Raw genomic sequence first — 19401 nt, forward strand, 5'->3', positions numbered from 1 at the left:
AGCAATGATGACAGAGGCAGGCCTGCCGTGGTCCCTGATCACGCCTGGGGATGCCAGAAACACCTGGGATGCAAGGGAAGTTTGTCAGAGACCAGATTTTTCTGTACAGATGGGGTTGGAGACCTAGAAGACCTAAGTATTCATGTGAATTTCAACCGACGTTGGGACATTCAGAACATATGTATTTTCCAAAGTGTATATTAACTATACAGTACATTTATGATTAACATGTAAAAAAAAAACCCTTTATTTTAAAATCGACTACGCTCTGCGAGTCCTCCACGCCCCTCCTCGCTCCGCCGCCACCCCGTCTCTCATCACGGGCGCACCGTGCTGCTGAGCTCTGATCTACCTTCCCAGTGCCCTGAGAGGAAACGTCGGTGATTTGAGAAAAGCTGTTACTGAGAGATAGTTATCCCTTTATTGCAGCAGAATTTATAATCTTGAAAAATTGGACATGGTTGAAATGTTCCAACACTAGCAGACCCGTTAAATACAAAGTATTCATCCACTGGAGAGAACTCTATGTAGCGATCAAGATGATGTTCAGGAGAGTCAATAATTGGATTAACATGGAAAATGTTTATTTTAGCAAGTTAGGTGAACAAAGCAGGATGAAAATTGTATATCCACTTTCTCACTTAGAACCTAACCAGGGGAAACACATCTCTCAAACCTGGCAGTAGAGAAAACAAAAGAAAACTCTGGCAGGAAGTAGAGCAAGGTCACACTGCAGCTATGGTTATTTAGAGGTAATTTTCGTTACTTTTCCCGTTTCCTTTGATGTAATTCCTATGATGTGAATTACTGTTTTATGAATTGGAAAGAACAGATAATATTTACATCAAAATTCAACAGTTTTTAAAAAAGAGGACCAACTCATGGTCTGCTGGTCTTAGCTTCTTCAATCAGTTGAATGAATACAGTCTCACCCTCACTAGTGACAGAGGTCACAGTGGGAGGAGAGTGAGTGTGTTTTCATGGGAGGCCACGCCCATGATGCTATAGCCATGGCTGAAAACCATGACACCTAGTCTTTTGGGTTTTTGGACCCAATTCCATGGTGTGTGCGCGTGTGTGTATGTAGGATTCCCCACATCACCAAGCAATTCTGGACACCAACAGGGAGTGGGCCTGGGGTTGCAGAGCTGTCCTAGGGTCAGGAGTGTTGTTGGAATGGGGTGCTGGGCTCAGGGAGAATGGGGCAATGCAACAGTGAAAAGTGATCAAGAATCTGCTCGATTGGGAGATTGGGACTGACATATAGACACTACTATGTATAAAATAGATAACTAATGAGAACCTACTGTACAGCACAGGGAACTCTACTCAGTGCTCTGTGGTGACCTAAATGGGAAGGAAATCTAAAAAAGAGTGGCTATATGTATAGGTATGACTGATTCACTTTACTGGACAGCAAGAAACTAGCACAACATTGTAAAGCAACTATACTCCAATAAAAATTAAAAAAAAAAAAAAAGAATCCACACACACTCAAGACAAACGTGCAGTACACTTTCTTTTGAGCAAGATTTTTTTCCCACTTATTTTCTTTCTTTTTTCTTTAGGATTTTAACAGGGTTATCTCCGCCAACTGTTATCCAATTTACTGACCGAGGGAAATTAAGAGGTTTGGATAGAAAGATGATGTCAACATATTGAATTTTAGGAGCCTTGGGACTGCAGCTGGACGAGACTAGACTTTGGAGAGCTTTATGGTCTCCGGCCATGGCCTTGCGTCATTAGGTGGAAATTGGTGTCTAGTTTTCAGGGGAACAGGAGACCGATGACCTGGGGACACTACGACTTGAGGGAGTAGAGGGAGAAGACCCTACAAAAGGGACAGAGCGTCAGCCAGAGACGGGATGCAGTGCCAGCTCTTGGGTTTCTACAGGGGTTTCTACTGGAGAAGCACTAGAAACACCAGTGCTCAGAGGTGAAGGGCGCAGACATCGGAGGCTGGTTCTGCCGCTTCCTACTCGAGGGACAGGTTATCTCCTCTCTCCACACCTCGGCTCCCTCATCTTTCACGTGGAATAACAATACTGGTGAGTCTGGGATTTGATCTCTCTCTCTGCAGAAGCTGTTAGCCTTACGGATTCTGCGTCAGAGACAAAGGGCTTTACTGCTCCCGCCCGCCCGGCTGGCAGCAAGAGCGTCAGTGTGTGGGACGGGTGGGTGCTGCTCCCCGGGATGTGTGCGCGGCCGCTGAGGAGCCCTGAGCGAGGGGCAGCCACCTCTTCCAGAGCAGGTAGGAAGCAGACTCTTTCTTCGTCCCTGGGATACACCACCCCCCATTCCTCAAGGTTACTCGCTATAAATGCCACCCCAGAAAGGTCCTGGGAAAGCGAGGTCAGGGCTTCGCTTGCCTGGTACACCCAGCAAGAAGCACAGGCGCCGGGACCTGAGGAGGAGGACACCCAGCACCTGCCGCGGGGCTGCCGGGAAGATGAAGGTGATGTGAGCACACGTGGAAAGGGCTCTCGGCATCCGCGATCATCAGCAGGGGTGGCCATACGGAGAAGGCGGGGTTGGGGGTGGCGGCTGTGTTATCACCTTACATCCGAGATTGAAAAAAGTCATTCAACAAGTACTCATTGAATGCTTGTGTGTTGCAGACACCCGAGACACAGGAGTTGAACAGAACAAAGCTGCCGACCTCCGGGTGCTTCCGTTCTAGTACAGGGGGACGCGCCGCGGATAAACTAGCGGGGGAGCTGGTGCACAGGCCACAGACCCGGACGAGGACGGGGACTGACTCGGGGCCGCCTTGCACAGAAGCACGTCCTGATCCAACTGCTACTGTAGCGGGTGGCTGTCGAGAGCAGGCGGGGTGTGCGCTGCTGGGGAAGAGACGGAGGAGGGAGGCCAGGCCAGGAGAGCAAGGCAGACGCGCCAGCCTGTGTCGGGGGCAGCGGCGGAGGGTCCCGGGAGCGCCCGGCTGCGCGGGCGCCGGAGGTCAGGTCAGCGCCCCGGGGGAGGCGCCACCTGCTGGCGTCACGCGGGGGCAGCTTCAGGGTCCCGGAGGGAGAGGCCAGCCGGCCGCGGGTGAAGAGCAGGGAATTGGAGTCGGCGGCAGAAACTCATTCCAGAAGTTTGTCATGAAGGAGAGGACTGGGATCGTGCAAAATTATTTTGCATGTTTCAATGCCACAGGGACTAGAGGAAGGAAAAGGTTGACCTCCATGTGGGAGGGACGATGGAGCAAAGTCCCCGAGAAGGTGGGAAAGGACGGACGTGTGGGGACAGCGCCTGACCCAAGACGCCTCTCCCGGTAAAACAGGAAGGACGGGAAAGGATGGGTGTGCGTCCAAGTAGGTGTCTAGATCAAGGAGATCCCGTGTGACGGCCTCCATTTCCTCCCGGAAACGGGGAAGGAGACGATCTGAGTGATGTCAGGGAGTTGCAGATTTAGGGGGAATTTCAGAGATTTGAGACTTCCTGGTAGAGAAACCAGTGCAGGAGGGGTGGCTGAGGAAGCCCAGGCAAGGAGGAAAAGTCCCAGGCCCCATACAGAAGGAAAAGGTGTGGGAGCCTGGGTGGCGGCCCGAGCCAGGGGAGAGGTGACAGAGGTGACAGGTGGCCGGAAGGGAAACGCCCCCCCCTGGAGGGCAGTTTCTGAGGCAGGTGAGGGCGGCAGCGAGGACACCAGGAGAGGATGGAAAAGGGAAGAAGTGAAGCGGAGGGAGATTTCAGAAGCAGGAGGACAGCTCCCGCCAAGACTGGAGGAGCCGGAGGGCAGGTCCCACGGCCCCAGCCTCGGCCTGTGTTTCCCTCTCCCCTCATCTCATTCAGAAAGCGTTGTGTTTGCCGCCTTCTTTTTTCCGTCTTACAAAAGTCAAATCCAAGTTCTATCTTTGGAGCACGGGGGAGGCAACAGAGGTCGCTGAGGATCAACACACGCAGGCCAGGGCGAAGAATGGTGTTTCTCCTTTTATTTAAAAACAGTGCTTCATTACCATTTGCAAAGGCAGAGGCAGTGCTCCTCCTTCGCTTAGAGTTTATAAAAGCCAGCAACATGATCAATAATTTATACACATGGATAGTAATACAAAAAAATAAGGAATAAAAGCTAAAGATCTAACTACTCCGACCTTCACAATTCCAGCTACTTGATAATAATAGGAGTAACCCAATGAATACTGTATGGTCTGAAAGCTACTATACAATATGATTCTTAACAAGAAGGGGAGGGAATTAGAGACTGTCACAAAGCCCTGGGTGCTTCTCTGGAGTCTGTAGGGAAACAGGACCCTGGGCAAGCAGCTCGGGTGTCCTAGGAAAAGATTCGGGGGTGGGGGGGTGGGGAGGGGGGAGAAAAGGCGAGGTGGTCGATTATACAAGCATCCCATGTGATGCCCGCATGCCCCATAGGTACCTGTTTTGCCATGGCAATTGGAGGGGGCCGGAGAAACTGCACGTTGCATGTAGGGATGGTTTTGTCCCTGCCACGGGGAGCGGGGACAAGAGGGGAGGTTCGGTGGCCTTTTTAGCCTTGCAGAGATTTGGACTGAAAAGCTCAGAGACTCAGGTGGGTCAGCCTGTCAGGGACAAGCCACCGTGCCTGGCTCTCTCAGCACGTTGCAGCCCTAGCTTACGTGTGTCAGCCCCAGGTTTGCTCCAGCTATGCACAAGCAGAATTATAACACAAGAAAAAAAAATTCATATCCCTTAGGGGGAAAAAAAAAGAAGGATCAATTCATCACTCGATATATAATACAGCCAAAATGAGCTGCCAAGACAAGCACACACACACACACAATACTGTGAACAGAAAAATACAAGAAAATGACAAAGCTGGGGGTCTGGGTGGGGTATCGACGTTGCTTAAAGCACTCATCAGTCCCCGGAAAAACCAAACCAAAAATCATTTTTAAAAATTCAAAAACGTATGCACCCCCTGGGAATCTGGCGTTGGTAACAGGGGCGGGAGGTAGGGGGGAGAGAAGAGCATCGCTGTTCCCTTTTTGCTGGCTGGTGTGAGCTGAGCCCTCACCGCGCTGGCGGGCGTGTATGTCACTGCCAGGCGGAGGGGCCCCGGCTGGCAATCCCCTTAAAGGCAAGGTTTGAGTTGTGGCCGATGAGCAGTTCTCTCCGTTACCAAGCCCTGCCAACCAGCACTACCATGGCTGAAGTGATCGACCGTTTTCCTGAGTAATCTGTAACTGGCTACAGTTCCGGTAACGTGGAGAACTCAGCGACTGCGGCCACCCGCCATATTCGAGGACTCCCCTCCGCCCCTTGCTCCTCCTTCCTAGTGCATCCGATCCGGCAATTTGAGAACCTGCTGCAGCCTGGTCTGTAAGCCTTGTTTTAAAGATGGGGGCCAGGGACTCAAGGGCACTCGCTAAACCAGAGGGCACATGCTGGCTTAGGACACCCAGAGTCTACTTGGGAAGGGCCCTGCTTCACGCTCTAGCTCCTGGATGGCTATTGCCTGGTTGATCAGTCAAGCGAGGATGAAGGAAGAACACAGCAAAGGGGAAAGGGAGGGAAGAGGCTTTCGGACAGTAACATTTCCAAAAAAATCGTGTTTTATGCAACAGAGAGAATCAGGTTTCACTGGTGGATACTACAAACGGTCAAACATTTTCAAGAGCATGACAAAATAAAAACACACAAATTTACGTTGGATGTTCACCTTGCCCACTATTTTTTTTCCTATCTTAAAACAGTGCAAACAGGTAACTTATGCTTTTAAAACACCACTACCCCTTCCCCACCCCCCAAAGTCCCTTTCCTCCTATTTTCTGGGGGAAACAAGTCTGCGATTCTGCAACTGTTTCTGTGCTGGGGGTTGCAAGCAGCCGAGAAGTGGCTGGGCTTGGTGAAAGGGGGCGGTCCCAATGGTCCCCCCCTCCTCCCTTACAGTGCCCTCTGGGCTGTCCCTTGCTTCCCTCCCTTGGCCTCATCCTCCCGCCAGAAGGAAGGGAGGCCATCCAGCCCTTCCTGCAGATCCTTGGGGTTGCTTCCATCCCGAGTTTACACCTCCTTCCTACCTGGAAGCTATGTGACTAGTTACAGGGCGGTAGTGATTCACCGACTTATCTGCTAGAGCTCTAGGAAAGTGGAACCTAATCTAAGAGCAATTCAGCCCCTGAGGAGTCACACTTTTGAGAGAAAGCTGCTATCATTGATTCCTACTGCATAGAGCTCCACTAGCTCCCCTTAAACTAAGAGCTGAGCTCGTCCCCTTCTTTTTCAAGGAAAAATAATATTGGCTCCGTTCCAACTGTGGCTGCTGAAGGAGGATGGTGACGGTGGGCTTTGTAAAAACTTGAGAGCCTTAAAAGTGACGAATCACAACAGCTGATCTCGGTCAGTGGGAGCTGAACTATGTAATATAAGGAATTCTGGAAAAGCTCTAAGGACAGCTCTCTGGGCTGAAAGAGGAATATTCAGATAAAGGTGGTCACTAGAGGGCTCCTGAAAGGAGCCCAGCTTCTAAGAGTAAGATGCTTAGTATAGACGTCCACATCGTGACCTACAGTAAAGCTGTCAAAATTGATTCAGCATGGATACGTTTTCTGGAATTATTCACCAGCATCCTCTAACAAACTTACAAGATGCCATACTCTCTTCTGACTCAGTTTCTTAGTCCAGTGGGAACTAGAGTCAGGAATAAACAAGCACTGATGCTTCGAGGAACCTGCCTCTGATGAAGTTGCCTGTATGGAATCTCAAAGTTCAAAAGCTGATGGGGAGGTTGATGCTTCGAGAGCCCCAATTCTCAGTGATGACACTGAAAACCAAAGGCCCTTTAATAACAAGCAGAACTCTATTTAGTCTTTCTTAGTAAAAGGAGCTGAAGGAAGCCGTATTAAAACCATCCCTGGAAATGCAGCAGAGGCCCACTGGAAAACACAGAGCTTGCCTATGGAGTCCTCAGCCAGAACCAGCTGAACTGAAATGCACAAAGGCTCAGGCTTCTGCCTCTTTTAAAAGGGCTGTGGAAGCTGCCTTCTCTGCCTTTCCCATCATCTTTCCCTCTTTCTGGAAAAAAAGAATAGAAAATTCTTGAACTCATTGCCCTATTTTCCTCCCCTGCTATGGATACAACCATTTAGAATTTGGCCTTGTCTCCACTGAGTGGTGGCTTGCCATTTGTGAGAATGGCCCCTATTTGAACAGGACACAAAATTTCTCTCAGTTACTTCACTCAGTAAAAGCTCTCCCTCAAAACAAAAGCAAAAGAAACAAAGAAAAAAATCCTCCCTGCCCCCATTTCCTAGACCTGTGAAAGCCCCACATCCCATTCCCACACCCCAAACTAAAATATTTATATACACACACAACAAAAATTGTCTCAACAGCAACAAACCAAACTTTGGCTTGGGGAGGGGAACCCTTAAAAATGGCCAATGGACCGGGCAGTCTGGTGTCCCCTATTCTGTGCATTCCTCCCCAGAATCAGTAAGAATTGCATCGAGGCCTCTAGCTTCCTTGATGTCTCCCCTAGTTTCAGGGAAGCCTCCCTCCCAGTTATTAGGAGAGAGAGGATTCTGAAGGGGGAGAAGATATGTATTATACACGACAGGCCAGTCCCCCGCCACAGATCCCTCTCCTTACAAAGAATGTTTGATGCTGTCATATGTCAGTCATTTTAATGCAGGGACATGAATCAGTATCAGTCAAGAACACGGGTGGAGGCAGGAGTAAAAAAAAAACAAACAAAAACCAAAACAAACCCATAACAAACCAGAAGCTCCATGTCTCTGAACTACTTACTCCCTTTAGCAGCTATCCCTCGGGTGAAAGGTCACCCTAGTACCAATGTGAATAGACCAGGGAGCCAAACGGACCGTGCTTTTCTATTTTCTAATGCCTTCATTTTGGAAATGCTGCAGGACCCCTGCCTTTAACAGCTAAGAGCTAGAAGAGAAACACTTTCTCCCCTGTCTGATGATAGATAAGTCGAAGCCAGGTGGTAATAGCAGTGACTCACTGTGGTGGCCACCACATGACTCTTCCTGGCAACATATGAGATCCTGGCCATTTCAGACCCTCATTCCTGTACGGGAGGGGAGCAGCCTCAGGGGCTTGTGTCATGTCCTGTAGTGTTCATGAGTACCAAGTGGTCCAGGTGCTCAGCTGGGTGTCTTTGGAGGATAGTGAGAAGCTGGGTGGAATTGGCCACGAGGGCTCCAGACTGTGGACAGAAGTGACTCGTAAAGGCTCTGGAAGATGAAAAGTCCTATGGCTTTGGAGCTTGTACAAAGTGCCTTTGCCTGCCCTCACATGCCCTACTCACAGAGACCTCCAGGGACAGCTGATCTAGGGCTCGATGCTTTATCTTTTGCCACCAGAGCCTTTATTATATGCTTTCTACTTTGTACTGACTTTTTGATGCAAGAGAAAGATCGGGAATATCAGGGCGCCTTAATCTGCCATCGTCTAACACCCCTTTTCTTGCCCTCACCCTCTTCACTGGCGCGTGACAATTTGTACTTCTAGCCCTCAAGCCGTGCCCAGACACCTCGGGGGAAATCTGGCCACTGGCTATTTATTCTTCTGTCCCTGGGTCCTAAATTCCTGAATCTCGAGGACATGGGAGCAGGGTGTTAATAAAAGGAGAGATGAGCTAAGCTGTGGTTCAACGAAAGGAAAAGCAGCCCAGCAGGAATGCTAGGGTTTATAGGAAAGAAAAGAGTGATCTTTTTCATACTCCAGAGTTCATTCCGAGACCGGTTTCCTAATGAGGTGTTTATTATCCACAGTCTGAGAGCATGTCTGGAAATATTAATACTATAATTCCAAAAACGATGCCAACTGTCTCAGGCCTTGCGCGTAAGATGATTGTAAAGAGAATGAGGAGACAGGAGGGAAGAGGAGAGGAAAGTGTCTTAGTGATTCTCCTGCTTTGCCAGCACACATTCCTATAGTCTATTAGCATGTGGATTCCAGCCACAGCCAATCAGAATTGCCTGCCAAAGACCAGAAACTCAGAAGACTAGAAGGATATCCTGTTGCAGAGAGATCTCTTCCACTTCTGCTTGTTCCACAGCCATTCAGCACCAGATACACTTTGGTAATTCTGTCTGCTGATTTCTGATCAGACGCATTTATCAGCTCCTAATGTCTCTCCTTCCTCATTAACTGCCTCTTCCGTGATTGACAGAATAAGCTAAGCACGGACATACAGACATGGAAATGCGTTATTTTTTTTTTTTTTTTACCACAGTTAAAAAAAGAAAAAAGAAAAAAATGCACAATCTTTGGAACAAAAGAATTAAAGGCAGAAATTTAAAGGAAAAATACATATTCAAAGAACATAGTGAGGTATAAAAAAGTATTCTCTCTTTTTTTGTGTTTTTTGTTTGTTTGTTTTTCCTCTTCATCTTGCTATAGAGTTCCTCTACTAGTAAATATTGCAATAGCCAGGCCTCATGAACTGGGGGGCTGTCCCACTTGCAGGGGTCTCACGTCACTTCAGTAAGGGGCAAATCGGCTGTAGCCACCTCGGTATAAACTCGCCTGTAGTAATTAAAGACACAAAAATATTAAAAGGTTGATGAGAGAAGCATTACAAAAGAAGACATGTCCTGAGGAGGGATTTGGAAAAACAGCTTCCTTAGAAGCTTCAAAGCAACTGGTTAGATGTTGTCTAGTGCATGAGGTCAGGAAGCCAACTTCTGCCTCTAAGATGCTCAGACCATAGCCCAAACATTTACTGCTGACCTGATATTCTCAAGGGGAGAGTATGCTAATGGTTCATTATTTACATGAGTTAGCACAGAAGAGCAACTCAATGAAGTTTAAAACCAAGTCTGTAAATAGTTTGATTTTTTAAAAGCATGGGTCATGTTTACCTTGATTACCTCATTACAAGCGTGACCTAAAGCAGACTGCTGATCTTACCTTCTTACCCACTACCTGACAATGGAGAACACTTCTGACCACTATCTCTGTCACATCGCATGTTTGAGATGGTGCTGGATTTAAACCTGAGTTAATCTTTCAACGAATAAAGTCTATTTCCTCTGTAATTTATAAAAAATACCAACCAGGTTGTTTCTTGACATATCTGACTTTTATCTTTTATATATATATATATATATGATATGTAAAACTGGGGTTTTAAGTGAGTTTCTTTCCTTTCTTTAATCATAATCTAATGAATTATCTTTTTCAATCAAAAGTTCCCTAGGAACACATCACTCCTTGGGTCATTCTTTTAGTACAGGTCTTGTATCACTTGGGCAATAAATAAAACCTCAGGAATTCCCATCACTTCTTTATACCGTACGTCTCTACTTCAGTTCTAAACACCGCCCCCCATAACCCCGCAGGACGCTACTACTTCCTTCCACGGATCTCCAACAGTAGAGATTTAGTGTGGGAAGTGGCAGGCTCTCTCACATCCTTTATGTCTTAACTGTGACCATCGTTCTGCCTCCCTCTCAGACACGGTCATCTGTGTTCCCGGACCGCTGGCCAGTGACACCGTGGATGGTACAGAACGTCTGGCACGAGGAGGTATCACTGTGGACTGGCCAGTCTTTGCTGAATCCAGTGAGTCCCGTCATTGGCCCCGGAGGTGTCCAGGCCAACACAAAAATACTGCAGGGGGGATTCGAATTTGGTCGGGGGACTATTCTAGATGAGCTCTAGGGACTTTTTGTATACTTCTAAGAAATATACCATATTTTGCCACAAATGTTACTAATAAAATATCTTTGTAAGGCATTTGCTTGGTGATTTTTAGTACTATCTGCCAGAAGACTTAGGAATAGCAGGGACATCCTTGGCACCTGCATTTGAAGCAGACAGGTTAAGTTTTTTGAAAAGTTTACTGTGAAAACTGGAGAGTCTTGTGCCCCAAGTCTTTGCGAATACCTATCGGTAAAACTGCCCCAGGTATGCTTCCAACATCTGAGCCATTACAAAACAGCAACCTGTTCTCTTCCTTCTTCCTCCCGAACAATGCCGCTACTCAGGGCAGACTGCCACTGCTCATTCCTTTCTGCTGTCCTTAACCAGGCCAGGGGGCTCACACCAGCACACACACGGAAGTGATATGAAATTTCCAGACAGTCCTATTGGTTTTAATACTTTGGCAATGGAAGAAGGGCTAAATTTATCACCTCCCTAGATCTTCTGTAGTCTGTAGGTAAAAGTCAGAAGAAGTAAAACGTTTGAAAAAATAAAAGGCACATCTACTTACCACAGCGCCAACTCCATAGCTAGCGGCAGGGGCAAGGGCATGGTAGGGGTCGGCCGTGTACACCCTGCCATAACTGGAAAAAGAAATCCAATCAGGGAGATAAAGGAAAGACAGTGATTTAAAAAAAAAAAATTAAGGGGTTTTACTGTGCTAAGGACTTGTATCTTGGTCTTGGAATGTTATTAGGAAACGGGCAGAATGGAAAAAATCTCTCCGTTCTACTCCTAAAGGTAGCAACTGAAAATTTCTGAAGTACTTCTATAAAATGGAAAAGAAGGGCACTGGAGGTGAGGAAGAGGGAAATTGGGGTCAAAGCCAGAAACACACAGGAACAAGAGGGAGGGAGGGGAGGAGTGTGAGCCTGTGAGCCGTTGGGTTTTTGGCAGGATAGAGTACAGGCAGAAAGCCTGTGGAAAACCCAGCTCAGCAGGCAGTCCCGGGGGGCTAAGTGCCCTTTTGGAAACGGCGCGGGGAAGGAAAGGGGGTGACGCGGGGCGGCCCGGCGCTCCCCGCCCCCGTCTCGGCACCTACCCGTCGCTGTAAGCAGCGGCGGCGGCGGCGGCGGCGGTGGCAGCGGTTGCAGTAGCAGGCTGTGCGTATCTGTAGGCTGCGTATCCACCCTACAGGAGAGAGGAGACCTGACTTTACACATGCCTCCCCCCCCACCCGGGGGCAGGCGAGCACACACCCGCCCACACGCAGATGGACATGGACACAGACGCAGACGCAGACGCAGACACGAACACAGACACATCCGTGGGGAGAGAATGTTTCAAACTGCATCAGTCTGCATGTTATTCCTTAGCGTACAATTAAGCTCCGCCCAAGGCAGGGATTTGCTTTGCAATTTGTAATAGTAACAAAAATAAACTACACTGGAGTACCTCTTCTCAAATTTAAGAAATGAAGATATGATTTAAAACATTTTTTTATTGAAATGTAGTTGACTTACAATGTTGTGTTAGTTTCAGGTGTATAGTAAAGTGATTCAGTTACACATATATATCTATATATCTATATATTTATTCTTTTTTAGATTCTTTTCCATTATAGATTATCACAAGATATTGAGTATAGTTCCCTGTGCTCTACACTAGAACCTTGTTGGTTATCTATTTTTATATATAATAGTGTGTCTACTGTAATTCCAAACTCCTAATTTATCCCCCCCCCCTCCCCCCCCAAATGAAGAGCTCCCCCCCCAAATGAAGATATGATTTTGGGTCTGTCTTCGTTGGAACTTTCAACAGGGAAAATATTTACTGGAAGTTGGGAGAACTTTATCTGACAGGAAATGTAAATTATAGATTAAAACATTAAATTTATATGTGTTAACTTCAGATTCTCTGATGCGTACTTGGATTGATCTATTGCTAAGAGACTACAGTATATAAAGAAAGGTCCCATATAGTGCTATGCTCCATGTGGCCTAGTGAGTTTGCCAAGAGGCTAAGATAATCAAGCGATATTTAGAAGGAAGAACCAGTGTAGATCAGGGGTTGGCAAACCTCCATCTGTGGACCAATGCAGTTGGCCTCCTGTTTTTGAAAGTAGTTTTGACAGAGACCGTATGGCCAATGAAGCTGAAAATTTTTACCACTTGGCCCCCTACAGAAAAAGTTTGCCAAGTCCAATCGATACTTCAGACTCAGGCAAATCAGATTACAAAGGGCTGTGGACCCTCGGACTAGGTTCAAACATATCAGGAAGCCCTCCCCTCCCCCACCAAGCATTTAACTGCATTTATTTTTCTTCCCTAAAAGGTTTTGGGACTTCTTACATCCTAATCTCACAGCAGGTTCTGGAGCTTTTCTTCCAAGGGTTCAAATATCCTTTCAGTCCTGAAGAGTTTCAACTCCCCTGTCCTGCTATTTTACCTCAGTTTAGGTGAACCAAATCCTCAAAAGGTTTTCACTGTCAGGGTGAAATACTTCATGAAGTTTTTCAAAGATAATCACAACAACAAATGCCACATGAGACAGGCTATTTGAAAAAGTGGCAAGCTCTACTTTTCCTTCTTCTTTACCTTTCTAGAATTCATCTATTTTACCTAAACCTAATTCAGGTGTGTACTTTTATTACTGTCATTTCCCCATCAAATATAGGTAAATACAGCTATGTCCATTTGGACGGCACCTCAGCAGCGAGCACAGCATGTTTCGTTTCTGTAGATTACTGTGTCTGTTTCTCATGGACATCTGAAGCTTTCTGGCCTGTACTTTCTGCTTTCTATTCCTTCAATGTTCAGTTTTTGCTAAACCTACAAAAGAAATTTCAAGTTTACTTCTGTATCATTTCTTAGGATTGAAAACAACCATTTTCTAATGGGACCCTTGGTCTTCTTAGCCATCTGACAGGGAAGCTTCTAGCTTGCTGCTTTTATTTCTGTTCAAATCTTATACTGGAAATACCTGTGATTCCTTCTTAGAGGTTTCTACAGCTTTTTGCTTATTTCTTATATAATTTATGCTTTCTTTAACTGAAGACACTGCACCATGGGGGAAAGCTTACTCCTGCTCTTTAAATTTATGCTGCTTAAATTCATCAGAAGCAACTTCAAACATACATTTAAAAAAAGTCCCTGATTGGCTTTCAGTGGTTTTGTATTATTCCTTCTTTGTTCTTCAAGTGAGTGACTTGGAACAGTAATCATTGTTTCTGTGATCCACACACTTCCTCTGAATTCTAGCCAGGTCTATGGGAACAGGCAGGCCAGACTGATTTGGGCAAAGCCGTACATCCAGGCTGCAACATACACACTGCCATACATACACACATAAGCATACACATTTATGTATAAACTAACTCAAGTGTCTCTTTACCTTTTAAACTTCTAAAGAAAAAATGAAACAGTAAAAGGATTGTTAAACAAAACAACATGCTAATCATCATAGTTGAAATTTTAAGCTTTATATGAACCTTGAAGGCTCAATTTTTTGGTATCACTAGAGACGGTTCCACTCGTTTAGAATTAAGGTTTGCTAGTGTGAAGTTTACAGAGGGGCCATGTTTAGTAAGACTTCTTTGTAAATGAGGATAATGTGGTAAACAAGCATCATGAGGTTTCTCTCTTTAGCATTCCTTCAAAATCCAAAATAATCTCTAAAAATTGAAAAAGTCAAGGTAATAAAAGCAATTAAAGCCTAATTTATATCTTTCTGAGTAAAACATTTAAAAACTGAAGTTCTATGCCATGGGACAGAGGTAAGCATTCTCATAAAAGTACTAACTAGACTCTCAGTTAAGTCTCAGTATGTCAGAGATACTGGGGATTGTATTAAATCATTAAATTTGAGGTGTACTGGACTAATCATGGGGAAAAAAGAAGATTCTGAATGAGGTTACTGATAGCCATTTCCCCTCAGTTTCCTCAACCTGCAAGAAGCCATCGGAACCTCAAAGGTTTGGGGGTAATGTTATTGTTAATCAAGACAATTTTAAATGGATCAGGCTGTGGAAAAGAAGGCTCCCTCCAAGCCAGAAGGAAATGAAGATAATCTATCTGCAGTCCTCTCCTTCTGTTATGAGTGAACTCTGACTCTGGAGCTTGAATTTGATGAGGTTCTCTGCTATTCAAATTCAGGAACACAGGACAGGGATGCAAATATGTTACTGACAACAAAAGGCTCAAGAAGAATATCAACAGAATTTTAAGAAAAACTACATTAATTTTTTAGAAAAGCAGATAATATTTCCACATGTCTACTCTTCTGATTACTTTATGATAATGGTGTTATAGAGAGGCCCTTTAAAGGGGAGGGGTCCGTGTTTAGGATGGGCAGGTAATATCGCAATAAACTGATTTGGTAATTCATAGATGACTACCCCAAAATTAGAAAAATTAAATTGTATGTCATGGATTCCTCCTCTTAGCTGTATTCTTAGTCCAAAGTATTTCTGCTGGTGCTTTAAACTGGTTATTCAACAAAATATCTCACCATAATATAAGCCAATGAACATTCAGATATATTTATTTCTATTCTGGATTTTGGAATGCATAAAGAATCCAGGCTGAGAAACTGTTTTTTCGACTTTCACTTCTATTAGCAAATCTGAAGTTGTTTATGGAACATGAGAACAAAGTGCAGTTTGAAACACCAAGGGTTTCATTGCTGTTTCTTAAGTTTTTCAAAAAGAACAAGGGTGGGGGAGGGGTAGGAGAGACAGGGTTCAGGCGTGGGGAGGGGATATGGCGCCACATTTATTAATCACATTAAGAACTAAGCATGCCAACATCTGGAGCTAGAACAACCAGCAAAATCACCACGTTCAGACTCAGATCGGCTAACTCTATCTATCCCAGCATTCTCTTGGGACAGCGGTTTGCCCTAGGCTCTACCACAAGCTCGGTGAAGTACACAGCCTCAATTACTAGAGCGTGCAGCCACAACGACCTGGTATTACGGAAACAGTCAGTCACCACTTGAGTTAACATTCCAGACCCTAACGACTGGCCCCTCCCCAGCCCAAAGAAGAGTCAATCTTGCCCACCCTAGCCCTGGCCCACACCACAATGTTAATAATTATAACAAGCAGTAACCCATCTGTTATATCAGAGAAGGGAACAGAGACTCCACTGAGAGATTTAGAGTGAGATGTTAACATTTCTTCAGCTGACTGCACAAACAAACAAACAAAAAAAGAGGAGAAATAATTCATTTGGAGATATGAAGTCATGAGATAGCTGATGTGTATTGCTTTTAACCATGCACCGATGCAAAACTGAAGCAACCATTAATAATAAAAATTAAAAAGGACATATGTATTTACACACAATCAGACCTGTTTGATCTGAAGCAGTTTGCAGATTCTATCTGTGTGTGATTTGAAATAAAACAAAAAATGGGGATTAGCATGGCCACAGCACACCCTAATGTCAGAGGGCACACACGGACAGCTTTTTGGAACCTGACAGCTGGGTAAATTTGGCATGGCTAAGCCTGGTCCAAATATCCACATGCCCCTTTAAAAATAATTACTTTCTTATTCCTTTGTAATTCATTCTGAATGATTCTTAGCGCTCCCAACTGGGACAGCCCAATGCTACATCACTCCCCAATTCAACCTTCCTGATTCAGTTCTGACCCACAGTGCTCACCTGTATGCTTGCCCTCTGTCAACACCCATACATTCTGATCCAGTGTTCTTCTAAAGTATTTCCTGTGTGCTATCCTTTCTCATATCCGTAACACATCCTTGCCTTCAACTTCCAGCTTTTTCAAAGGAAAATGCTGTTACCTTTAAGATCCTTTTGTTGTTGCTGTTAAAGTCTCACTTTTGCTTTACCCAATGTCACCTCCTAGGGATTTTCTACTCCACTCTAAACCAATTTTATTGTCTAGTGAACTTTACAGCATTGCCACGCTGACCACATGATTCTTCTGCACAGTTCTGTAGCTGTGTTTTAACTAGAACAAAATGGAAGGGTTCTACGTATCCTCCCTCTTATACCTGACCTTTCCCTGCCTATCTAAGTTTAATCCTCCCTTGTCTTGATTTTCACCTGGCCATTAATTTTATTATTACTTGTTTTAGGATTTACAATAAAACAGGACTTTGGTGAGCATGTGATGTCAAGACACCTTCTTTCTACCTGGAAGACAATGACATTATGTGACACTGAGGAGAAGAATGTGTATTTCAAGACCAGCAGACAAAATGAAAGCTTGTTCCCTACATGTGATGTATAGATTTATAGAGCAAGGGGAATGGGGGTGGTGGGAGGGTGGGGAGAATGGCAGGCGCGATGCTTCAAATCACTACAGCAGAGCAGAGATCCCGTCCAGCTAGCTTGGGTCTAAGGCTGTGCCTCTGGGAATCACTTTGTCTCTACACGATTCTAACTCCCTCCTTTCCCTCACCTCCTCCCCACTCCGGCTGAGATCCACTGCTCTAGACTGAACTTGTATGAGGAGGGCTCATTAGGACAACAGAGTTCTTCCATGGCAATATGGCACCTGTGATTAAATGTGAATAACACAGATATGAATACAAAACTCATAATAATGATAATATTGTTACTGCTTTTGATTGAGAGACCTATCTACTTGGAAGAGTAGATAGGAAAAATTTTTAAGGAAAATCTTTTAAATTTATCTTATTATTATTAAAATTGGGGTTAAGGAAAGAAATTTTTATGACCAACTTGGTATCTTCCACTTACTACTTTTATGATGGATGAGAGATGATGTTTAATTAACTAACCCTTTCGAACACTACTATTCCACACCCCCCCCGAATCAGTTCATTTCCCAAAGCTTGCTGGGTAGCCACATAAATAAACTAACTGAATTGTGAAAAGCTGTCTATTGTTTTCTTTTTCCTAGCACCCAGCTCTCAGCAAATCTAACAGTGCATCATTATCCAAATGCACTCACTAATCTAGTTTTAAGGTGAAAGGAAAAGAGGGCAAGGGAAATACATGTTTCAATTTTAGAGTCCCAGTAAGTCTAGATTTTTAAGACAACTTGAAACTTACGTAGCAGCACAGCCCAATTACTACTATGATTTCACGACAGGGTCCAATTTGAGATTCAGAGTCCTGTTTAGACGGATTCTACCTTCTCCCTTTTCTCATTTCTTTCACAGTAGTAAGAAAATGTCCCAAATTTCTAAGCTCTCCAAATATAAAAGACCAGTTTAAACACCATGGATAAATGTGATTGACAAACTGAAAGAGGTGGCAGTGATGGGACAGTGCGTATAACACACCTGGGGCGGATGTGTGGCAATGGGACAGGAGCACTGAATTTTGGAGGAAGTGCCCTCTTGTAAGGAACTTGACTGGGTGCACTGCTGAGGTAGCAGGGCTTAGATCACACGCTCACAAGTCTTGCTTGTCCAAAAAAGCCTCTGTTCCCATCTCTAACGTGGAGCTGGAATGGTTAGTATAATTCAATTTTTTCACTGCAATCCACAATCTGATTGATTGGCAGGTCACACTGGCACTCCTACCTGAGGTATTTTAGCGCTAATGATTGGTTCCTGTAAGACTATTCTATAACAGAACACAGGAAGAGCAGTTCAAAAAACACAGCTGTGGAAGGAAAACAATCATACAAAAAAGCCCACTAAGGGGCCCACCAGCCTTTTCTTTCCTTTGGATGCAAGCATGCTTTTCACAGGATGAGAATTAGGAGCAGTTTGTTATCCCATTAGAAAAGTGAATTAGGGTGAATGATGTCTTTTCTACTGAGGAAAAAAAGACGGGGCAGGCAGACACATAATCTATCTGCTACACTCCCAAGTCAGCAAGGGGAATCTCTTTACAAATCATGGGCACAATTGCTAGATCAGTTCTCCTGAGAGGAATGTGTCACAAAAGACACAGCGAGGAAGAAAATGGCTAGCAGGGATTACGGCCTAAGAGCAGAACAGGGAAAGAGATAATCAAAACAAAAAAACAAACAACCTTCACAGTTAATAGCCTAAATTAATATAACTTAAATAAAACCAGTAACTTAAACTCTTTTCCCTCATGTTGCCTCTTCAAGCTTGGGTTCAGTGCACTCTTTATACCAGATAAACCCTCCTCTCTTTCTATTTCTAACCTTCTTTTCTGAGGAAAGAGAACTAAACGTATATTGATAGATTTCCACATAAGGGAAAATGTACAGAGAGAAACAAAAACAAACTCAAGGTAAAATGATAGAGGTTTTTGTTGCTGCTGGTTTGTGGAACAGGGAATATGAAGTTTTAAAAGCTGTATTGAAAATTACACTAAGCCTCGCTCAACAGTTCCCTCCCCATGTATTCTTGCTTTTCATTCTTGAGTTCGGGTATTATTTCAGCACTACTTTTTCCTCCAAGTAACTGCTTTAAGATAAGAACTAAGAAATAAAAATACCATTACTATTCAGTCTTTTCATCAACAAGGGGCCACCGGTCAAAAAAAATGTTTCGGCAAGGTCACTGAACTACTTCTGTTCAGCTTGATAAGGTGATCCAGTTGGTAAATAAAAAAAAATTCAAGAGTATTTTCTCAACAACTACAGAAAAACCATCTCTCTCTTAATAAAATAATACACTGTAAACTAAGGAAGTGAGAGAACTGTAAACAAATATTTGGTTGGTTGGCTTAACAAGGTGGAAGTAGGCAAATCTTAATAAGGTAGAAGTAGGCCACACTTAAGAAATACCCAGGGCTTCCCTGGTGGCGCAGTGGTTGCGAGTCCGCCTGCCGATGCACGGGAACCGGGTTCGCGCCCCGGTCTGGGAGGATCCCACATGCCGCGGAG

At 44.8% G+C, this 19401-nt stretch overlaps 1 protein-coding gene across 8 annotated transcripts in view; it reads right to left on the bottom strand.

Moving 5' to 3' along the window:
* Window positions 1-5516: 5516 nt before the first annotated feature.
* RBFOX2 (RNA binding fox-1 homolog 2) overlaps window positions 5517-19401 on the bottom strand; it is a 205621-nt gene continuing 191736 nt past the window's right edge. For 5 of the 8 annotated variants that reach the window (XM_007101889.4, XM_055085295.1, XM_055085294.1 and 2 more), the window contains 3 exons: window positions 11696-11784; window positions 11165-11237; window positions 5517-9474 (listed from right to left, as the gene is read on the bottom strand). In XM_007101889.4, the coding sequence (XP_007101951.1) occupies window positions 9430-9474; window positions 11165-11237; window positions 11696-11784 (207 nt within the window). In that variant the 3' untranslated portion in view covers window positions 5517-9429. Of the gene's footprint in view, window positions 9475-11164; window positions 11238-11695; window positions 11785-15946; window positions 15979-18118; window positions 18162-19401 lie in introns of all 8 variants that reach the window. The other 3 variants (XM_028490598.2, XM_028490597.2, XM_028490602.2) reach the window with 2 other exon arrangements.

The sequence above is a fragment of the Physeter macrocephalus genome, chromosome 6, assembly GCF_002837175.3.
Source record: "Physeter macrocephalus isolate SW-GA chromosome 6, ASM283717v5, whole genome shotgun sequence".
NCBI classification, from domain to species: domain Eukaryota; kingdom Metazoa; phylum Chordata; class Mammalia; order Artiodactyla; family Physeteridae; genus Physeter; species Physeter macrocephalus.